At 38.5% G+C, this 22858-nt stretch overlaps 1 protein-coding gene across 4 annotated transcripts in view; it reads right to left on the minus strand.

The window, feature by feature from the left end:
- Nucleotides 1-3051: 3051 nt before the first annotated feature.
- Nucleotides 3052-22858, minus strand: part of UXS1 (UDP-glucuronate decarboxylase 1) — a 48968-nt gene continuing 29161 nt past the window's right edge. For 2 of the 4 annotated variants that reach the window (XM_075200250.1, XM_075200249.1), the window contains exons 7-16: nucleotides 21716-21820; nucleotides 21441-21500; nucleotides 18915-19036; nucleotides 12583-12702; nucleotides 10933-10976; nucleotides 7176-7236; nucleotides 6549-6606; nucleotides 4963-5066; nucleotides 3910-4021; nucleotides 3052-3805 (exon numbers count right to left, since the gene is read on the minus strand). In XM_075200250.1, coding sequence (XP_075056351.1) covers nucleotides 3774-3805; nucleotides 3910-4021; nucleotides 4963-5066; nucleotides 6549-6606; nucleotides 7176-7236; nucleotides 10933-10976; nucleotides 12583-12702; nucleotides 18915-19036; nucleotides 21441-21500; nucleotides 21716-21820 — 818 coding nt within the window. In that variant the 3' untranslated portion in view covers nucleotides 3052-3773. Of the gene's footprint in view, nucleotides 4022-4962; nucleotides 5067-6548; nucleotides 6607-7175; nucleotides 7237-10932; nucleotides 10977-12582; nucleotides 12703-18914; nucleotides 19037-21440; nucleotides 21501-21715; nucleotides 21821-22858 lie in introns of all 4 variants that reach the window. The other 2 variants (XM_075200252.1, XM_075200251.1) reach the window with 2 other exon arrangements.

The following is a 22858-nucleotide window of genomic DNA, read 5'->3' on the forward strand; positions in this document are numbered from 1 at the left end:
GCTATTCACCTAAGACAGATCCTAGACTAGAGTCTATGGGGCATATTCAATTAGCTTTTGGATTTGCGGTAACGCGCCGGAACAGCCGCGAAACGTAATACACGGTACCGCAATAACGTGGATTTTCGTTCGCAACCCTATGGGCTGTGAACGAAAATCCGCGTTAATGCGGTACCGTAATACCCGCAAGAACGCGCACTTTTCGCGGTAACGCGCGTTACCGCAAATCCAAAAGCTAATTGAATATGCCCCAATGAGTTCATCTACAGAGTCCTCAATTTTGTTCTCCGTAAAGCTATACTAAATAGTAAAATTGAAAAGACAAAAAGAATTAATTCTTAAGCATTTATATTTTTAGCCAGCAGGCAGACTATAGATAAAGCATATAAAAATTCCACTCAAAGGGGCCAATTCAATTACTAGTGATGTGCTGCGTAAATTCTGTGGCTAAACAGCACAGATTATTCCTCACAGCTCATAGAGGTGCGGTGTTATCCTACATACTGTACTATAGTATGCATGATACTGTAGTACCCGGAAATGTGTGTAGCGGGACATCGTAGTGATGTCCAGCGGCGCGTCACTAGTAACCGAATCGGCCCATACATTTTGTGGACATTGCAAACCTAATGACAAAGCTCACAGCCATCCTTAACAACTCTCCTGTTCCTTGGATACTTTACCAGTTTCTTCAAATCTGATGAACCACCTCACGTACGAAATAAGCCCACGTGGTCTGGCATGTCCCCATTTGGACCCTTCTTTTCCTTTACTTCTCTCTTTCCCCCTCTCTTCTCCCTTTCTATTCTCTTTCTCTGGCTCATTTTCGCCTTTCTATTCTACTTCTCCCCTTATCTTGAAAATCTATGCAGATCATTTGAGATCGATCTTAAGAAGCCTGTCAAAAGTTGATTTGGGATATGTTCTGGTGGCCTCGAATGGATCCCAAGTTACTGTTCTTCCTGACCAGATAAACTCCCAAAAACCAAAACACACACAAAAAAGCCACACTCTCCTAATCTACCAATTGTTGTCATTTCATAGTGGATAATAATAAAGGGGGGAAAAGTTTATATAAAGTTATTATTATTATTATTAATATTGATGAAAGTTCTTTTACAAAATTTGCTCCTATTTATCCAGTGCAATATGGGTCTTATTCATCAGGGAACTTAAATGCCGATACGTGCCGTACTTTGCGTAAAATCGCTCTGCGCCTGCTTAGAACCAGACTATACACCAGTGAACCCAGCAACAGCCGATTCCCCTTCAAGTGCAAAGGACCCTTATGTCAGCCTACGAATTCAGGGGTGGGAAGGGGAAGGATCATATGCACAGTCAATGTACAGTAAGGGTGTGCCAAGCATGTGGGCAACCAGCAATGTCCGATTCAAGCTTTGTGTGAAGTTCTGCAATACAGTGATAGGGAAATTGTAATATAAGTAGGGTCAATGAGACTGTCCAGACAGACAGACTGCAGAGTTGAAAATGGATGAGGAAACAGATGTATATCAGTGCATTACCCTATTATAATCAGAGTAGATTCTGGCTTCTTCTCACATGATCTTTTTTACAGCTCTACATAGACAATAAGAGAGACAGATCACAAATAGCTGTAAACACTATTGTTTGAAAACCCTGTCAAAGTCAGTCATATAATATATAGCACTTCCAGTCAAATTTTGATAAAATTCTGTCAACTGAGATATTAAGCTTCTACCTGAAAGCAACTATTCAAAAAGTCTCCCTATAATTTGACTCCACATATGGAATTAAAATAAATGAAAATAATTACAGAGCGCAAGACAAACAACTATCCAAATATTAGAGTATAAAGCAGTAACTACACAATTTGTGAAATTCTGACAGCACTGACAAAAGGCTGGTAACACAAGCACTATGCAGATGCTTCCACATGATCACTTGTTGCATAGGGGGTCAGATATTACTGTGGTAATTACATGAAGTAAAATGCATAAACTGCAAAAAGGACTGTGTGTGTAAATACCTCTCCATCTGACATGATTGAACACTAATTATATATATATATATATATATATATATATATATATATATATATACACACATACACACACACACACACACACACACATACATACAAGTTAACCCGTGTATGATACTCATGCATTCTAGTCAAATCAAGCTGCTTAAGGTGTTAAAAAGGTTCTTGTCATGCATTTGGGCCATAGCCCAGGCCTCAACCACCAACCACTCCCCACTGTCACCCCCGGCAACCACCAACCACTCCCAACTGTCACTTCTCCTTCAAGAAATATATATATATTTTTTTTTTAAATCTTTATAAACACTTAACAATTAACAAATTAAATTAACAAATTAAAAACATCTTAGTATACCAAATTTCAGCCCTTTCTGAATTTTTTTCCCCACACACAATAAGAATTTAGTAGGTCAGTGTATAACTCCGCCCAGCAGGTGGCGCTGCAGCTTGGTTTTATTTTTTCCACACACACAGACAGACTAACACACACCACTAAGCATTTATATTATAGAATATATATATATATATATATATATATATATATATATATATATATATATATATATATATATATATATATATATATATATATATATATATATATATACACACACACACACATATATATATATATACACACACACACACATATATATACACATACACACACGTTGTAAGCAACATTAAAGAAATAGACGTTAAAAGAGCTTTCTTAGCCACAATCCTTATATTAAGCAGTGAAATATAATGTGTGGAACTAAATATATATATATATAGCAGGCCAACTGCGAGAGACTAGCAATTAATGTTTTCCCATTCCCAGTTTGGAAAAAAAAACAACCCATGTGATTACAGATGGAGCAAAGCTCAGGAAACATGGCACCTGTGGTGTCACAATGCGCAATCCTATTTTTTCCTTCCCCCTATCATCCCAAGGGAAGATGCTAGTTTCACTTGAGACAAAAGCGCCTTTCTAATAAAATACAAATGACAAAGATAGTTTATATGGACAGAAAAGATGCAGTAGATATCTTACTTTTCTTATTTTATTAAAATAGCATATTCAACCACCATAAACTGATAATACTTTATTTTTATCCAAGATTACACTTGACAACACAATAATGATTCAAAATATTCTTATTTATAATAGCTGCTTTTAAATTCAAATATACAGCTTGGTGAATCTTGAGGAAAACCAAAAAATAATATTTAAGTAAAAACAAACCATAAAAAACAACAAACAAACAAAAACCCACAAAGCTTTCTCACATAATTTGTACACTCTCCAACCTCATTACCTGTAAATGAGTTTATCAAAATCGGCAGGATGTCAAAGCTGATCCAATGGCAACACTGCCACCATTTTATGCATAGAATACATCTAATATTTAAAAGTACCCACCAAATCTTTGAACATATATAAATAAAATTGGCATTTTCTGTTTACGTTTGTAGCGTCAGCTTCAAAAAGAAACCAGTTTTTAAACCCGTTGTTCTCGGCAGGGTCTGAAAAAGGACTGAACGGCAATACTTAGCTGGCCCCACCACCAGCAACAGGGCTGACCTGTCCCGAGACAGTAGTCAAAAACAGTCACAGCAAGATATATAAAATGTGGAGATTTCCATGTATTTCCTACACTACTGTACATAGAAAGACAAATTTAGAAAGTGCAAGGCAATGATTGCAGTTCAATGTTTTTAGGCACATCCATTCCTTTAAAGCAAGCTTCATAGGGAAATTCCAGTTTTATTCTTCATGATGCCCCTCAGAAGTCTTTTCTTGTAAAAGAAACAAAGGGGAAAGGGAGAACAAAAATTACATCCTGTAAACCGTCAAGATAGCCTTCCTTCTTTATGGAGTGTTCAGTTCTGTCGCATTCTACCTTTTTTTATTCTTGCCGGCTTAGGCTTGGGGATATACTGGTTGTTTGCTTGGTATTCAAGTTCTTTGCTGAAGTAGTGGATGGTTTTGTTCAAGCCTTCCTCTAGCGGAACCTGAGAAGAGAACAGAGGAGAGCAACAGAGACTGATATTTTATAAGGAGCGTAGCAAATATGCACAACGAAGGGTTCCGTCTCAAAGCTTAATGTACTAAAGTGGTTAGGAATGAAATACCAGAAACAAATATATTTTACAATAACAGTGCTGTGCTTCAATTCTTATGGGACCACAGCTACACTACATATCATGTTTTTGTATCCAGCAGCAAAATATAAATTTAAGAGATCGGTTCTACAAAATTAACAGAGCAAACAAAGTCAGCATCGCACTTAATAAGCAAACAAATGATAATAATTAAAGAAACCAGAGAAACTGAAGTCATTACAGCAATTCCAGAGAGGCTACAAACAGCATAGCAAAGTGAAAACAAATGTCTCTAAATAATGTAGCTCTTGCTGCAGTGTAAAATAAACATATACAAAGATAAGGACAACAAGGAATGGCTGTTGTCTATCACAGGATATCTTTGGATATATACAATGTGCGCATAAACAGAGTGCATTAAGCCCTATTCACAGCAGTGTGTTTATGGTGGGCTTATATTGCGTTTATAACATACTAACCGGGTCACTCGGCGTTGCGTGGGTCCAATTTGTAATTTGTAGCAGTGTTTATATATTGGCAAACTATTTGGTAAATAGGCCAAAAATGCTATTTAGAAAATAAGATTTGTCGCTTTGTCGTGTTGTGGCGAGGTTTCCTTCCAGCAGTCAAACAATTGTTTACAACCCAAAAATTATGTTTTCAGTATTTGTCACTATGTGGTCTAATAGGTGACTTTTCCATACTAAATAACTATGTTTATATCTTCCACAATGCAATACATAACACAGAAAAAAACAAAAACACACAAAACTGTGCTCAAGAACTTAAACTCAGTTATACATATTTAACAAACAAAAAGTAAATGCAAGTGTGTCTTCAAATTTACATACCACAGGCTCCCAACCAAGCAAAAGCTTGGCTTTCCTGATATCTGGTTTTCGTCTTTGTGGATCATCCTGAGCTTCTGAAAGAAAGTGGATTTCCCCACCACTCCCTACAAAGAAAGCAGACCACTGACTAAATACAATATTAAACTTGGCTAGTAACTTTTTATGCAGCTTAAATAAATAGAAAGAAAACTTTGTTCAAATAAAGTGATTTTTGGTTTTAAGTGCAAGATTGTAAAGCTCATAGCACTAAAAAAAAACAAACAAAAAAACAAAAAAAACGCAACCTGATCCAATGGGACATTTCCTACAAACAATCAAAGCAGTACTTGCTAAACTTTCCTCTTGTCCCCTGATGTATCCCCATTACCAACATATTGAACTGAATGGACCAGATCCAGCACTTGTGGACAAATACATTAGCAAATCCATGTATTTCTGCATTAATTCAATTTCAACTTTACATGTATATGTGAGCCTCTTAAAAGGGTGTGGATTTCTTGAATTCTGTCAGTCATGTAAATGCAGTGTTAGACGAAAGGTTTAATTAAATATATGGCAAAGAGGAGCTAAACTAGTGAGAGTTGGGAGGTCCATTTAATACACACAAAATACTGGAGTTACAGGAGATAATTACTTCCAGAGAAATGGCATTGTTCATACTCCAAGCACACAGGACAAGAGAAGTGGTACTGTGCAGTTGTCCAAGGACAAATATGCTAGAACTGACACTATCTTTTCAATTTAGAATACGGAAAGGAAGTAACTACATAATATGTATTATTCTTTATTTAAAAGTGCCAACATATTAAGCTGTGCTGTAAATGGAATGGATCATAATACAAATAAATTACATATAATGACATGAAACAAAAGGTATCGATGAGCTTACAATCTAAAGCTGGGTGCACACTATTGGAAATCACCAGATGCAATTTCTGTAATGATTTCACCGATGACTGAAAGTCCCGATGATCATACCGATTCATGCCTACATACTTACACAATTTACCTGTGATCATCTCTTATAACTATCTGCTGAAAAGATCGCGACCATACACACTCTACAGATATTTGACTACACTGCTGGTCCTGAGTGTATATGTCCAGACATGGTTCCAAAACCAAATCAAACGATACAATGTGTTTTATTGCGATAAAGCATGACCGTGGGAGCCTACACACTCGTGCTACATCTGACCAAACGGTAGTTTATCCTGTGATCTGCAGGATGATAGCACCAGGGTGTACCCAGCTTAAGAGGTGTGGGGAACAATTTATACATAAAATTGTAGAATTTATGTATTAATACAAGAACACATTCTTCTAATTATTTTATCTTGTGTGCTTCATCTCAAGCCAAGTGTAACAGCAGATTTAATTTGATTACCCTCTTGGGAATTTATGTAGATATTGGTGAATTAAAGTTTTAGTATATATACTCTTCCCTTTCACATGCATTCAAAACTTTTGTCACTATGAGCAGAGCTCTAATTACAGTCCCCGAGGCATCCATGTAATTATCCACCTCATGATTACACATCTAAATCAACAATTGTCAGGATATCTCAAGGGCAGAAAGAACTCACCAACAAGGTGTTTAATTAATCTGGCAAATTCCAGGATCGTGTGCTCCTCTGGATTCCCCTGTGGGAAAAAATGAAAGTACATTACAAATTTAATTGCAAGTTGCAATTATTAAATTCTCAGCTGCTAAATTCAATACATAATTAAGTTTCATGTTGTGAAACTTTTCTGCAAATATTTGGCATTTAATTTGTGCTTTATTTTGGAAAAAAAATACAATTGGTACAAAAATACACATTGAAGGATTTCAAATAGAATGTAATTATTTCAAAGACTTCTATACCATTTCATTACATGTTATAGCTGCCTTTATTTTCCCTCTGCGCCAATCTACTTGTAACTCTCCCAACAACTTTCACTATACAGTTCATAAAATCCGTCAGCCTTCAGTTTCATATGAACAGCTGGAGGTCAACAAGTCACCATCTATTAATCCGAATGGCTCAGGATGGTAAAGGGTTTAGCAGGGGGCACCAACAAAACATTACTTCCAAAAGTTTCCACTCTCTTTATTTGCTTTGTAAAGTCCTGCCTGGTAAATGCATTGGTAACATTTCATACTAATGTACTGTAACTTAACAGTAGGAAAGAGATCAGGTGGAAAATAAATCAACAAAACAAGGACTTACCAGATTCACAGGGCTGCTGACATTGCTGTTCATTAAACCTACAAGTCCATTAACCAAGTCACTGGAAAAGAAAAGACAGCAGTATTTATGTTGTCCAAGACTCCAGAACATGGACAATGCTGATAGAACTGCTAACCTATGTTATATTTATTTGATAAGGGATTTAGAAGAAGTTCTTCGCACCAGCCTCCAAACATGTTCTACATATTGTTTTAGCTTTCAAGAAAGTTCTTGGGTCCTAAACATCTGCCTTTCAAATGGGATACTTTTGTACAGTTCTGCAGCTATATTGGCATTATACAAATACACATGTATTTATAATAATCCTTTATGAATCATCTGAACATTTTCCCAAATAAGGAGTAATTTTCCTATATAAATATTACTAGGGTCTTTACATGGCAAGATATATACTGGTAGCATGAGTACACTGCAATAGAGTTAGCTTAACCTATAGTACTTTCTACCACACTTTAGAGTGACTGTCAGTAATAACAACAATAGATATATGTGCGCACAGGTACACAAATGAATCATAAAACAGCAGCTAAGGATCTACAGGTGATCCTAATCTGTCAATACACATTAACAAAGGGAGTTGATCCAGCGCTAGTGGGTAAACTAAAAGGAGTGAAAAGTCATGAAGCTATGGATTATAATAATGCAGATTAACCCCTTAATATTCTAGGTAAAGTAGGAGATTAGAACTAGTGTCTAAATAATGAAGACCTAGAATATGTTGTTCATTAAATCTGTGGAACTCCACATAAAACCGAGGATAAAAAGTTAAAATAGATTTATTACATTAGCATAAGTGTACAAAAGCAAGCAATACCAACAATATGCAGATACAAATTGGAGTACATATAGTACACAATACTAAATTCAATACAACTGTTAGTCCAGCGTCTCTGCTCAAGATATGTAGTTCATACCCACAGAAAAAAAAATACCATAATTTACTGTTTTCAGGACAAGAATTCAAAGATTGAAAATGAATTGTGATTGCCAGTAATGATGATTGCCAGTAATATCCCTGTGATAGGGGAATACTCCAGTTTATTACCACTCTATCAGACTCCTTCATTTAATTATGCTAATCACAGGAGAGATTTTATTATTATTTATTTATGTAGTGCCAACATACTATGCAGCACTGCTAAAAGAATGTTAATTCATTCACATAATCTTCTGCCATCTTGAAGCCATTTAACTTGCATTTTAAACAGCGTAGTTTAGGTTTGACCTGTATTAATATACTTAATTATTTATTATGGTGTAATAGGTGTTACCCTTTATGCCTTGTTTTCAAATATTAATCCAATAAAACCAATCTGAGCAGAGGACCCATTTGATCCCAGTATAAGGCAACTACATGCAAACATTTAAATGTTCATAAGGGAAATTAAAAAAATACATTGTTTGTCTTACTCTTGACTCTCCATTGCAGCTCTTTTAAAAAGTTGAATTACTTAGCTACTCCCTCCTCCTTCAGAAACTGCTATAATCTTCCCAACAAGTCTTGGGGTTTGATATAGCATGGAATACCTGCTATGCTGGTTGTGACCGCACTGTCCTTTTGTACGAATTCATTACTCTACAGTCTGTGCCTGGCATTTCTGTTACCTATGTTACTAGCAAGCCAACCACATGAGCTCCAACTTTGTACAGCCCAGAGTGTGGCAAGACCGATAAGCACAACCTAGCAAAGCAGATCAAAGCTAAGCTTTCGCTAAACCATACGGGACACGTTTAGTTACATAGTGTATATGTTAAAGGCACATGTTTTTAACCATCAAATACACAGACTTTAATTCAGATATGGATAAACCTCAGGAGTCAAGTAGACAAATTGCCTAAAACTTGGAAATTCTGCTGTCATTTATTTCCCAAGTCTCAAGGATTCACAACTATACTGAGAAACCATTTATAACCTTAAATGGTGTTTACAACCACCATTCCTAACAATAGTACTTTGGTGGAGGTCCCTCCCTGGGACCCCCCAGTATTTGCTGTATAGTGCAGGGTCCAGGCACTTTAATATAGCTGGGACCGCCAACAATCACTTAATAGTGCTGCTCAGGTCTCTCTGTAGCAAAAGCAATCCGACACAGCTGCTTTAACGGAAAGTCTTAAATTTGCTTTGTCCCCTGTTAGAACCAAAACATTGCTGAAGGGGAATGGAAAAGACTCCAGCAATATGTAATTGTTGGGACACAGTAAACAGTAAGGGGCAGATTCAATTGTCCGCGAGGTTCCTAGCAAGTAACGTAGATTTTTGCTCACACCTCTAAGGGGAGCAAGCAAAATACAGCGTTACTTCTTAAAAAAAAAAAAACAAACGGGCAAAAAAAAACCAGCGCGAGATGTCTTGCGCCCGTTCGAGGCACCTCGCTCATACTTTTTAGACTGAATCTGCCCCTAAGGGGCATATTCAATTCTTTAGTTTCCCCACGGCGTTGAAACGATTACCGGTATTACGATAATAGTAAGCTGGATTTCAGCTCGCAGCTCCCTGAGCCGCGAGCAGAAATCCAGCGAGAAAAGTACCGTAATACCGGTATTTACGCGCACTATTATCGTAATGACGGTAACAGTGCACGCGCCGCGAGATTTTTGGCTATAACGCCAACAATTCAATATGCCCCTAAGTGTTCCAGGGAAGGGAACTCCACTATAGGACTAATACTGACAAGAGAAGGGATTTGATGACATGATTGAAGTGTAAGACCCTTTTAAAGGGGGTAAAACTATGTATACATATCCACCCTCATGTACTTTTCCAATGGGGATTTTCCCTGCCAATACTAGAATACAGCCGCAGGTCTTGCAATGCTGACACCAGAGGAGGAAAGAACCCAACCCATCATAGGTTTTCCAGCAGAAAAGGCTGGGGTGTGTTGTGAACATAGCTCCTGAATGGATCCACATCAGCTCCACTGAGGAGTCACATTCACAATTTACATACTGAGTGGGAGTTTGAGTCTCCCTCTAGCTGTCACAGCCAGTGCTGTCAGCCCTCTTCTCTCATGGCTTTCAGTGTGCAACTGTAATCTGGTAATGGATGGAATTCCTGAGGTGAGGACCCCACCAAAGGAGTACATTGAGATATGCTTTAGCAGCAGGGGTTGTGAAATGTGTAGAATTCCTTTAAAAAGGGGGATAGCTATAAAATTCATTCATAATTTTGTTTGTGGAAATGTTAAAAGGAATGTATACAGATCGGTCACTAGAGGGCAACAAAAGTCAAGTAGATTTAGTGTCTTCATCACAGAAAAATGTATGATAAAGTCCATAATTACCTCAATTTTGAACTAATCTTACTGATAAATTCACTGATCAAGCAAACCCTAATCAGACATAAAACAAAGTAACTTCTGACACTATTGTTTAGCCCCAGGTCCTGATGTGTACGTATGTGCACTTGCCTTTAAAACATCACTTTTAATTCTACATAGTGTCTGTATGTTTTACCAATATATAATTTATACTGTAAACTGTAGTTTTTCCGTATCTTGTCACTTTTGTCTTTTTGTAAGGAGCGGAGTATGTTAGTGCCAGTATAGAAATAAACAAAACATACTGCAACAGAAAGTGTCAGTGTGGTAGGAAGAGTGCTCTAATAATGTAATTTCCACTTATGCTGTTACATTAGGTGCTTCGGCATTCTGAATCATCACAGAATAAACACAGACTTAAAAATTCTGAAAAAAAAGAAGTATCCCGAGAAAACAGATAACATGTAAAAACAACTTACCTGACATATTGAAATGCTCTGGTTTGAGATCCTGATCCATAAACCTACAGAAGACAATTATTAGTGACTATATTCATTGATCATTCAATAGTCATATTTGCAGAAGATCTTACAGGACTGGTGCAATATATGACCATAACAAGTTAGAGAATATGAGAAGGGACTGAGCTTATAGAACCACAAGAGGGATGCATTCTACAAAGACAGAAGCAAGATCATAACCTTCAATACAAACTATTAGACATAAAGCTACAATTAAACAAGGGTACAGAATAGAACAAAAAAAAGGAAAAAGGTCATGAATATTCACAACAAAAAAAATAAATAAAAAGGGGGAATATTAGGCACAAGCTTTTGGGATGGAAAAACCATATGCAGCAGAGCAGGCAGACCGTGTGGGGGACATGTTAACATGGACGTGCTTTTTTTTAGTGTATATATATATATATATATATATATATATATATATATATATATATATATATATATATATATATATATATACACATACATATATATATACACACATATACACATACATACATACACACACACACTAATCTGTAATCATGTAAGTGATCATTTTGTGCGAGTATAGGATAGTTTCAGCTACCCACTGTACTTCAAGGATGTGTCTAATTGTCACATGATTAGCGGTTACAGTATTAGATATTGATGTGGTTGACTAATTCTGTGTGCCAGTCAGCAATGGGTGGTGCAGGAGTTACGTCACTAATGACTTGGAGTTACGTAGTTAGTCTCTTTGATGTCGCTGTGCGTTTTTATCACTTCTTAGCGGTCTGAAGTGGGTAGAGAAAAAGCTGTGCCAAAGATCAGCCGGACATGTGGAACAGAAGGGTGTATATTGATACATGTATCGTTGGCGTTTTACTTACTGGTAATGGAACAACAAATCAAATTATTCACAAACAAGCCCTGCTAGGGAAACACTATTTCCAATTAGTTAGATTCCATGTTTAGAAGTATGGACACTCCCATTTCTGGTTCTAGAAGAAATAGACCGCTATATGGCAGGACTCATAGCATTCCTGCTTCCAACAGCACTGTCAAAATAAGCTGGAAAGGGGACAGGTTTCCATACTATATGTTGTCCGAGCATTCACTCTGCTGACAGGAAGAACACCTTAGAAAACAGGAATATGTGATGTATTTTACCACAGGGACACTAAATGAAAGAGAGCATTTCTGTTAGTGGTTATTTTATGTTTATGGTGTGCGCTTTTAGTTTAAAGTGACATCCACCCAAGTCACAATATAGCTGGACAGCTGTTTTGCCTTGTGGGTGTCAGTACTACCACAATGATGCCACCACAGCACTGGTGCTCACTACCACGAGAGATCAGGCACAATATGCTAGGAAGTGGTGTTCTACTGGATATAAAAATTAGCCACACCATGATTACTTTCTAAATAGGGTTTCTGCCTTGCTCCCTTTAATAAATGATAGCCCTAGGGGCCAATGTGGGTGCCAACATATACAGCAGTGCTGTACGATCACAATGGTTCAAGTTGAGTGTCTCTATGCAAAATGGGAAACAAACAGAATCCCAGGTGCAACTTTATATTACATGCAGAATATTCATTGAGCTTGATTGTGCACACCACAGTATGACATTAGTAAGTACTTACAGTTAAAGGTTCTCCTTGTAGTGCCTGCAAAACAAAGTTACTGACAACCCTTCCATCATTCATGTGCATACGTGGGCCAAACGTATTAAATATCCGAGCCACTCTGACCTCCACACCTTCCTGTCAACAACAAGGACATCAGTTCAGATAAAAAGAGGAACATGGCAAGATAACCGTGAACAATACCTATTTTTTTCCAAACACACAAATATATTCAAATATTTCCTGTACTTTATAAGGCCTCTGTAAGCCACTGTCTTGCAGCTAGACTGACCACATGAATGATTTTAACTCTGCCTATTGCATACCCAACATACACTATTTTGACAACTGGGGTGCATACATTACACTATAGCATTTGAACAATAAATCTCATTTATCTACACCATGTAATAATATATTTTTTGTACATTTCTGTTCTTCTGTTAGTAACTTAAATACTGTATAAGCTCAGGCATTTTTTTTTTATTTTTTTTTTAATTGAAACAAAGTTTTACAATTTTATTATGTAATTAGAAACTCGCCTACTTGAGCCAGAAACTTCAAGTGTAATAAAATATTTGACAAACATTTGTTACAGAAGCCACCTGTTCTCCATCAACAGCCAAAACAGAGAATGGCTCCAATGCACATCTGAAATATTCTAGGTTGGCTGCCAGAAGTTTTTTTTTTTCTAAATCAAATCTCAGCATTTTCGAAGACATCCAATATCTAAATAGTCAAATCTATTTTCACAGGGAAAAACAATGTACAATTTCATGGTCTATTGGAATAACCAGTAGTCCATGACAGCTTCAAGTTCCAGTGCCACAGAAAATGGTTCAAATCTATTCCCAACCGTGGTCCCTTCTGCATCGAAATTAGAAGGTGTTTATGTCATTACCAGGGTACCTGGACACAATGGGGATTCCCTAAGCCTAATAAAACCCAGAAAGGTTTGCAGAATGTGCTTCCAGTTTTGACACATGCATAAATAACTAGACCAGTGGTTCCCAAACTTTTGCAGTTCGCGGCACCCTTAGAGTCTGCATAATTTTTTTAAGGCACCCCTCCAAAATAATTACCAAGCAGTCCTGTTTTAGAAGTAGTTGGGTCAAAAAATTGTATGCAAGTATTTAGGTCAGGACAGAAATGCTTATTTAGTTGTATGCAAAAATTCCCCCTCTGCATCCAGACACTCTGCCCTCTCTCACGCTGTCCCCCTCCACTGGCCCTCTCACGCTGTCCTCCTCCTCTGCCACGCTGTCCCAGCTCCTCTGCCCTCTGTCACGCTGTCCCAGCTCCTCTGCCCTCTGTCCCCCTCCTCTGCCCTCTCACGCTGTCCCCCTCCTCTGCCCTCTCACGCTGTCCCCCTCCTTTGCCAAGCTGTCCCAGCTCCTCTGCCCTCTGTCACGCTGTCCCAGCTCCTCTGTGCCCCTCCTGTCACGCTGTCCCTCTCCTCTGTCCCCCTCCTGTCACGCTGTCCCTCTCCTCTGTCCCCCTCCTGTCACGCTGTCCCTCTCCTCTGTCCCCCTCCTGTCACGCTGTCCCTCTCCTCTGTACCCCTCCTGTCACGCTGTCCCTCTCCTCTGTCCCCCTCCTGTCACGCTGTCCCTCTCCTCTGTCCCCCTCCTGCCACGCTGTCCCTCTCCTGCCACGCTGTCCCTCTCCTCTGTCCCCCTCCTGCCACGCTGTCACTCTCCTCTGTCCCCCTCCTGCCACGCTGTCACTCTCCTCTGTCCCCCTCCTGCCACGCTGTCACTCTCCTCTGTCCCCCTCCTGCCACGCTGTCACTCTCCTCTGTCCCCCTCCTGCCACTCTCCTCTGTCCCCCTCCTGCCACTCTCCTCTGTCCCCCTCCTGCCACTCTCCTCTGTCCCCCTCCTGCCACGCTGTCACTCTCCTCTGCCCCCCTCCTGCCACGCTGTCACTCTCCTCTGTCCCCCTCCTCTGTCCCCCTCCTGTCACTCTCCTCTGTCCCTCTCCTGTCACGCTGTCCTTCTCCTCTGTCCCTCTCCTGTAGCTCTCCTCTGTCCCCCTCCTGTCATGCTGTCACTCTCCTGTGTCCCCCTCCTGTCACGCTGTCCCTCTCCTCTGTCTCCCTCCTGTCACGCTGTCACTCTCCTCTGTCCCCCTCCTGCCACGCTGTCACTCTCCTCTGTCCCCCTCCTGCCACGCTGTCACTCTCCTCTGTCCCCCTCCTGCCACGCTGTCACTCTCCTCTGTCCCTCTCCTGTCACGCTGTCACTCTCCTCTGTCCCCCTCCTGCCACGCTGTCACTCTCCTCTGTCCCCCTCCTGCCACTCTCCTCTGTCCCTCTCCTGTCACGCTGTCACTCTCCTCTGTCCTCCTCCTGTCACTCTCCTCTGTCCCTCTCCTCTCACGCTGTCCTTCTCCTCTGTCCCTCTCCTGTAGCTCTCCTCTGTCCCCCTCCTGTCATGCTGTCACTCTCCTCTGTCCCCCTCCTGTCATGCTGTCACTCTCCTCTGTCCTCTCTCACTTTACCCCTCTGCCGCGCGCCAGCCATAAAAAAACCAAACAGAAACACTTACCAATCCGCGCGGCGCTGGGACCCAGCATCCTCCTCTCTCATGCAGCAGCTGTCACTGATATGACAGCTGCGTGAGAGAGGAGGATGATGGGTCTCGGCGCCGCGCGGATTGGTAAGTGTTTCAGTTTGGGTTTTTTTATGGCTGGCGCGCGGCACTCCTGAGACAGCGCCGCGGCACCCCTGGGAGCCGCGGCGCACAGTTTGGGAACCGCAGAACTAGACCATAATTTTTGAAGACTTTTCTGACCAATAGATGAACATTTCAGTGACAAGCTTTTACTCTCTTGGGAGAACAATGCTAGCCAACCAATAAGGGGGTATTCTGAGGAACAGAGGTTGCACAAGCACTTGCTCACAATGCAGGATCATAGGCCGCTGTTTGGCTGCATTTCAAAAACTGCATCATTGTTACGCAGGTCACATTTAAGATAAAATTACCTCATATTTGAAAGAATAAGCACTTTCATGAATTTAAAAAAAAAAAATAATAATTTTGATTTTTGATTTTTAAAGTGAAGGCTCTTGGATTTCAGTGTCCACAAAAAATTAGCATGATGGAGATTTATGTCCCAAGTCTCTATCGAAATGTCATTTTAAGGCTTCTTAAAAATTTACCAGACTATAGATAAAAAAGCTATATTCATATTCACGTTAGAACATTTATGCAAGAATATTGAATCTGCTCAATTTTGACCGATATCATATTCTGTGACTGAGATTAATATTGTTCAGAAAATATTTTGAAACTGAAAGTCACCTAGACTACATTTTGTTATGGGGGATAGTTTGATAGATCTAATATTAGTTGAAATATTACCGTATAGACTTGGATCAGTAGTAAAACTTTATGTTCATACAATTTTTAAATCACTCATTTGGTTGGAACACCATGTAATTACTGGGGCAAAACATATTACATGTGTATATACAATACTGTGCACAAGTTTTAGGGAAGCGTGGAAACAATGCTCAAAACTAAAACTTTTGCACAGTACTGTTTGTACACACTTTTTAACCCCAATTTTAGGCAAATCTGTTTGGCTATGAGAAAATATCACAAAATAGTTATATTTCTGAGTGCTTATTGTAGAACCTGAAATGTTAATTTAGTAACATTAAATTTAGTGTAACATTTCCAATAAACCATATAAATTGATTTCAGTGTCTAGCTTGCATTAGAAATATGCAAGCACAAAAGTAGGGAAGGAAACTGTATCTGAAGCACTCTTAAGACTCACAAAATTATAATAAAATATAACTTTTATTGTTTTCTTTAAAAAGAGGTAGAAAAATCCCCTTACTCATATAGATAGTATAATCCTTAATAGAATAAAGACTTGGCAGCGAAATATTAAAAGCTAAATAAAGTGAATGCTGTGCAAATAAAAATGTGATGTAAAATAGCAGAATAACTGCTAATCTGTGTTGCTGATTGCTCCTATATCAGGGACCACTTTACACATATTCTCTCATTGGACTCCACAATAAGCTCCAGTCATATTGTTTATTAATATTTATTCCCCTATATGAACATTGATACATTATATATGATAAGGGGACATTAAGCAGCAACACAGATTAGCAGTTATTCTGCTATTTTACATCACATTTTTATTTGTTTGCACAGCATTCACTTTATTTAGTTTTTAATATTTTGCTGCCAAGTCATTATTCTATTAAGAATTATACTATCTATATGAGTAAGGGGATTTTTCTACCTCTTTTTTAACAAAAACAATAAAAGTTATATTTTATTATAATTTTGTGGGAGTCTTATGAGTGCTTCAGATGCACAGTTTCCTTCCCTACTTTTGTGCTTGCAATTAATAACACTGTGTGAGTGCACCGTCCCTGGTTAACAACTATTAAGAGAAATTTTATGCCAAAATACAACAAATATAAATTTTTGTGTTATTAATATACTGGGGAGGACTCATCCAGTGCGGTTCACATTTGTCTAGTTGCATTAGAAATATAAAAGCCAATTCCTGATTGGTTACTGCTCTGGGCAAGTACAAAAACCCTAAATTTAAATAGACTAATTCTCAGAGATACCAATTATGTGTACTCTATACCATACTTGCCAACTCTCCCGGAATGTCCGGGAGACTCCCGCATTTTGCGAGAGTCTCCCGGACTCCCGGGCGAGTGTGGCAATCTCCCGAATTCTGCCCACTTCACTAGGAAGTGCCCACTTCCTAGTGAAGTGGGCAGAATTAGATCCCAAACGCCGCGATTCCCGATGAATCGCGGCGTTTAGCCCCGCCCCCCGCTGTCAAATGACGCAATTTGCGTCATGACGTCACAGGGGGCGGGGCCGAAATGACGCGATTTTGGCCGCCCCGCCCCCTCACGCCCCCCTCCACTGGCTGGCTCCCGGAAGAGAGCTGAAGAAAGTAGGTAAGTATGCTCTATACCAGGCCCCTCCACCCCAATGCATATAACAAGTACAACATGCTATCTATGTTTACAAGGTTTTTGTAAATAATAAAAAAAAAAAAAAAAAAAAAGAAGAAGTTAGCTCTCTCCTGCACAAAAACACTATTAGATTCAATTTCATTTGATCCAATAGCAGCTTATATGCAAGCTGTCATTACATACATTTAACATTGGGTCTAATAGTTTTGATAGCAATGGTAATCTAATCAGAACTGCCCATCATTGCTATAGGTCTCCACCACAGAAGGAATCCCTGGAAATAGAACCCTTGCTGCTGAATGTGTAAGTACTTTGTATTCACTTTGAGCACAGCATGCTGCGGATCACAGGGGCAGAAACCTTTCACTGTTCACTGACAGACCATTAAATTATGGGGGTGCATACTGGGGCTAATACGGACCACAGAAAAACGGGTGAGAGACCTATTGTCTCATTTAGAGTTAGGAGTACATCCAGCTAGAAGATGCTATTTTGCCCCCTTAACAAAACACATGTTGTGCTGTAGGGTGGGGCACATTTAAAATATGCAAACAGATCTAGAGTGGGGAGGGGGACAAGTCTTAGTTTAACTTTAAATAGCAGTATACAATTAAAGCTGTCCAGTATTCTCACTGTATGCAAATAAACTGCATTTGCATCGTAACCTGGTTTGTCCAGGTGCAAATTTGCATTGAGCTTCTGTTAAGCATAATTTATCATGACCTAAGACACCACTAACATCTAAACGCATGTTATTGCATGTAACTAGATGCTCTGGTAATTTTAGCTTGGAAAAATACAAAGATGTAGTTGGATTTGTTCTTAACTCTAATGAGGCCCACAGAGCCTCCAGCCTGATATAAAGGTACTGTGGGCGATCAGTAGCAAGTTAACAAGGATTTCAATAAAGTAAAAATCAATCCCCAGGAATCATTGTAAGTGGATGTTCCATAGGGTTTAAGTTCACAGGAATCCTAATAAATACACTTCAATGTGTATAAAAATGTCTAGAAATACTGTCCAAAACACAAGGATTCTAGTATTGGCAATTAGTTGTTACCTTTGGGGGTCTTACATATTACAGTGACACTTTGAAACCTATAAAGAGAAGAAAAAGTCTTCTGCTCTTCAGGTAGAAGTGAGGTACTATATAGTATTTAGAAGGGGCAACAATTTGAGCATTTTGTATTTATAGTATTTTAACTCCATCTAATCAGGCAGCTGATCATATGTGATCATATCTGAGTGACATCATCACCAGGCAGCAGAAATTCAATACCAACGCGAGAATAGATATTTAAACATACACAGAAAACAGATTAGTGCTGCAGAATGACTACAGATGTACAGCATGTTGCATTACATCCATCTTCTTGCAAACTAACCTGTTTCATATAAGCGTAGCACATTGTTTCAGCCACTCGCTTCCCCTCATCGTAGCATGCTCGGGGACCAATTGGATTCACATGTCCCCAGTAGTCTTCATTTTGAGGATGAACTTCAGGATCTAAAGTTAAAGAAAAGAAAACCCCAAACACACTAATTTTACTACATGCTTGATAATTATTTTTGTATGTTAATATAGGAAGATCATAAAATAAAATTTCTATAAAAGGTTTTGTTTATAATACAGGTCATTATATAAAGCACCATGAAAGTATGACATATTGGATAATAAACACAGTTTGATTTATTACGCTAATAACTTGCTCCCCTCCCACCAACTACAGATTATAAAAATATTTTAACTGGAGATGCTCAGGCTCGGTTCCTCAGAAACCGAACACACCCGAACTTAGGGGATCGAAGTATCGAGCAGAGTCGGCTCTGTACTGTTGCGCGCCCTCGGAATCGAAAATGAGGCAAAATGCATTTGTGACATCGTCGGATCTCGCGAGTTTTGCATTCCTTTTTAAGATCCAACATAGCGAGGGGTTTCCCCCCATTTTTCTTTTTTTTACACGCGCCAATGTGCCCTAGATGTGCTAGGAACTGCCATGTGTTTGTGTCATTGCTCTGTCACTAAGCATCCAGCCAGGTCGCTGCAGTATTTGTTCGAAAGTGTTTGAAAATAATATTGTGACCTGTGAGGTGGTCTAAATTGACTGCAAATGACTTGAAATTAGTGTTATTGAGGTTAATAATAATGTAGGAACAAAAAAAGCGCAAAATTATGTGATAGCATATTTTTGTATTTTTTTTTTTTAGAAAGAAATCTTAAACCAAAAACACATGAGGGTGGTTTTGCCAAAACCAAAACACGAAGCTAATCCAGATCCAAAACCAAAACCAGTTCACAGGGGTCAGTGAGCATCTCTAATTTTAAAAATGAGCCCCTATGGTATCAAACAATTGATATTTTGAAAATATAAACACTTGAATCACAGATTAAATATAATTAGGTAATTCTAGAATATTGAGGTTCCCTTAAATTTCCATTATATGTTCACCAAGGAGATAACATTAGGAACACTGTAAAAGGGTTTTTCCCCCCCTTTTGGGTTACAATCTCCTTAATATACTGGCAAATGTATGTATGACCATTTAATACCGTTATATATATGACTATTACCGTCAACCAACTCCTCGCAAAAGGTATTTCTGAATTAACCCAACGAATATCATTTTTATATTTCTTTATATCGACAAGTTTCAAGAATAATCACGACAAGATATAGATTCATTTAAAGTGTGTTGTATTATATTATAGAACAATAAACAGCGTAACAATATTGTACACAAAATATAGATTTTGTGCCATATATAAAACACTTATTGCCTGTAATATAGATATATATGTAATTGTGTGTGTTTTGACTAACTATTGTCCAAAAGGTGTAGTGTGTGCGCATTGTGTAGTGAAGGGGGAGGGGAGAATCCATATAGACCAGCATGCATACCTCACTCAAAGTCCAGCGGCCATTTTCAAACACATGGTTTTAACCAGTTCAAAACCTGCACTTTCTATGCATATCTAACTATCTGATCACTTCCTGAAACCAACACAAAACCACACAGGACTATGTATAACACCAATACAAAATGTTATATTTAACGATCTGATCACTTCCTAATCCATCACTTTCTATGCAATGTAGTCACCATCCAAAATGGCTGACTTGCCATGCTTTGTAGGCCCACAAGGCCTCACTTACTAAACAATGTATAGTCAGTACAGACCCATTACAAGCAGTATTTAGCCAATCCACCACAAATAGCTCTCTATTCAGCCGTTAACACACAATGTCCACTGGCCAATTTTAACACATGGTATTTCACACAAAGCGCCAATGTTTCCAGGACCAAAATAACCAACAAAGAACCGTGCATAGCACAAACATCTCCATAACCAAAGCCTAACCAATCGATCCCAAGCACAACAGGAATTCAAACACAAATGCTTTCATTTATCCCAACCAGGCATGCATTTATGTCAGACTTTCATTCTCATTTAAACTTTCACTTACAACATTCATTCTCAAGTTACAACATTCATGTATCCATATTCACTCACCTTTTTACTACATTCAGCTCCATCATCCACACTAGTTAGGGCCTATGTAAGCCATGACCTGCATCATAGCACGTCTGACCTATCAGTCCGGAAATCCAGCATGGAGTGAGGGCTAATTTCTCTGTGTACAGTAAAAATACCTTTGTAGGCGGAGTCTAGAGCCTTGCTACAGGAATTGCTCATAGCATTCATATGCTTATTACTGACCAAATGTTCAAACCTGTTTATCAAGTAGTTACCACCCATAGTCCCAGGTGGGGGGGAGGATTGCTGATTTTGTGCAAAGCTAGTGTGCTAATTCAATTGTGACTGAATCTCTGTTATATGTTATAAAATGAAACATAAATAATAGATTATTTATGTACTCTTTATAAAAACACAATCATTTGGCGTTTACCTCCATAGACCTCTGAAGTAGAGGCCAGCAGGAGCCGAGCTCCAACACGTTTCGCTAATCCTAGAAAACAAGATTTTTGGTTACATTTCATAATGCATTCATGATTTGTTTTTAGGGAATTCTGTTATATATGGGAAAGGAATACATATTTCATGCAAAGAGTGATAAAAGCAAAGTTGCAATTTTTGATGCACAAGATCTAGGTTCAGATTAGATAACAATACTACTCACAATTTACAATAAAGCATGTGCACACCACATCATATAAAACTCACCTAACATGTTCAGTGTCCCTATTGTGTTGGTTTTTAGTGTCTTGATGGGATTATACATGTAATTTGGAGGAGAAGCAGGAGAAGCCAAGTGGTAAATTTGGTCCACTGTGGGAGAAAATACAGACATAAGACAATCACTTTCAATTTGTAAACTTTACTCCAAAGACAAATTAATATGCCTCCATTTCCTTCCTGAAAAGTTTGACTTCATTGGTAATATATAGTCTTTATTGCAATTTAATGCATCAGAATAAATATTAGTAGCCTTAACCAATTTGCAAGCAATATGCAGTCGGTTCAACAATCCTATTCAGAAGAGTTACATTTAGAGGATGTTAACATACAAGAGTCTTTTCTACTGGAAATGTAATGTGAAGTTGAATGGTAGATGTTTAGAAGTGGGTTATACAGCTAAATATGCTCAAAATTATTTCAAACCGGTTCTCAAACTGGTTCTAAAATTTGTAAATTCACTTTACTTTTTTTTTTTTTTTTTATAATGTGCGTTTTACAAATCAGAAAAAAAGGACTATAAAATGTAGGCATTTAAGCTTGGAGAGACAGACTAGGAAACACTGTATAACATTTTTGAACTGCAAGCTGCAAATCTGAATTCAAACTTCAGATTTCAGTTAACAGATTTGTAGTTTTAAAATGCACACTATGGTGGTTGAACCAAGAACTCATTTTGATATTTTTGAGGTCAAATCAAAAAGTTGGAGTTAACCTAGGTGCTCCTACCAAACTTAGAAGCAACTCAAATAATTTGGACATCTCTACTACCATCATTTCATTAACAAAGTCAAGTTGTATTTTGGCTTTTTAATTTCCATAGTACAGAGCTTATTCCAAGCACACAACAGACAGGGTCTTCCATTTCTTCAACTTTAAATGTAAATGATACCTCAAAAACTCTGACTCATTAAAACATGCAAATATGCGGACAATTAAAAGACCTGCTTAATTAGTAATTGTTGAAGCAAAAAGCAAGTTGATTAAAACATCTTTAATAAGCAACATTAAGAGGTAACCCATATCTATTACAAAATAATAGATTTGGGTACGACAACTTAAATCCCTGACTGGGTGAGTACTCCAGGAAGGTGATATTACCAATGTTCCTAAAGGAGACATGTGACACAC

This window comes from Mixophyes fleayi, chromosome 2 (genome assembly GCF_038048845.1).
Source record: "Mixophyes fleayi isolate aMixFle1 chromosome 2, aMixFle1.hap1, whole genome shotgun sequence".
Taxonomy (NCBI): Eukaryota; Metazoa; Chordata; class Amphibia; order Anura; family Limnodynastidae; genus Mixophyes; species Mixophyes fleayi.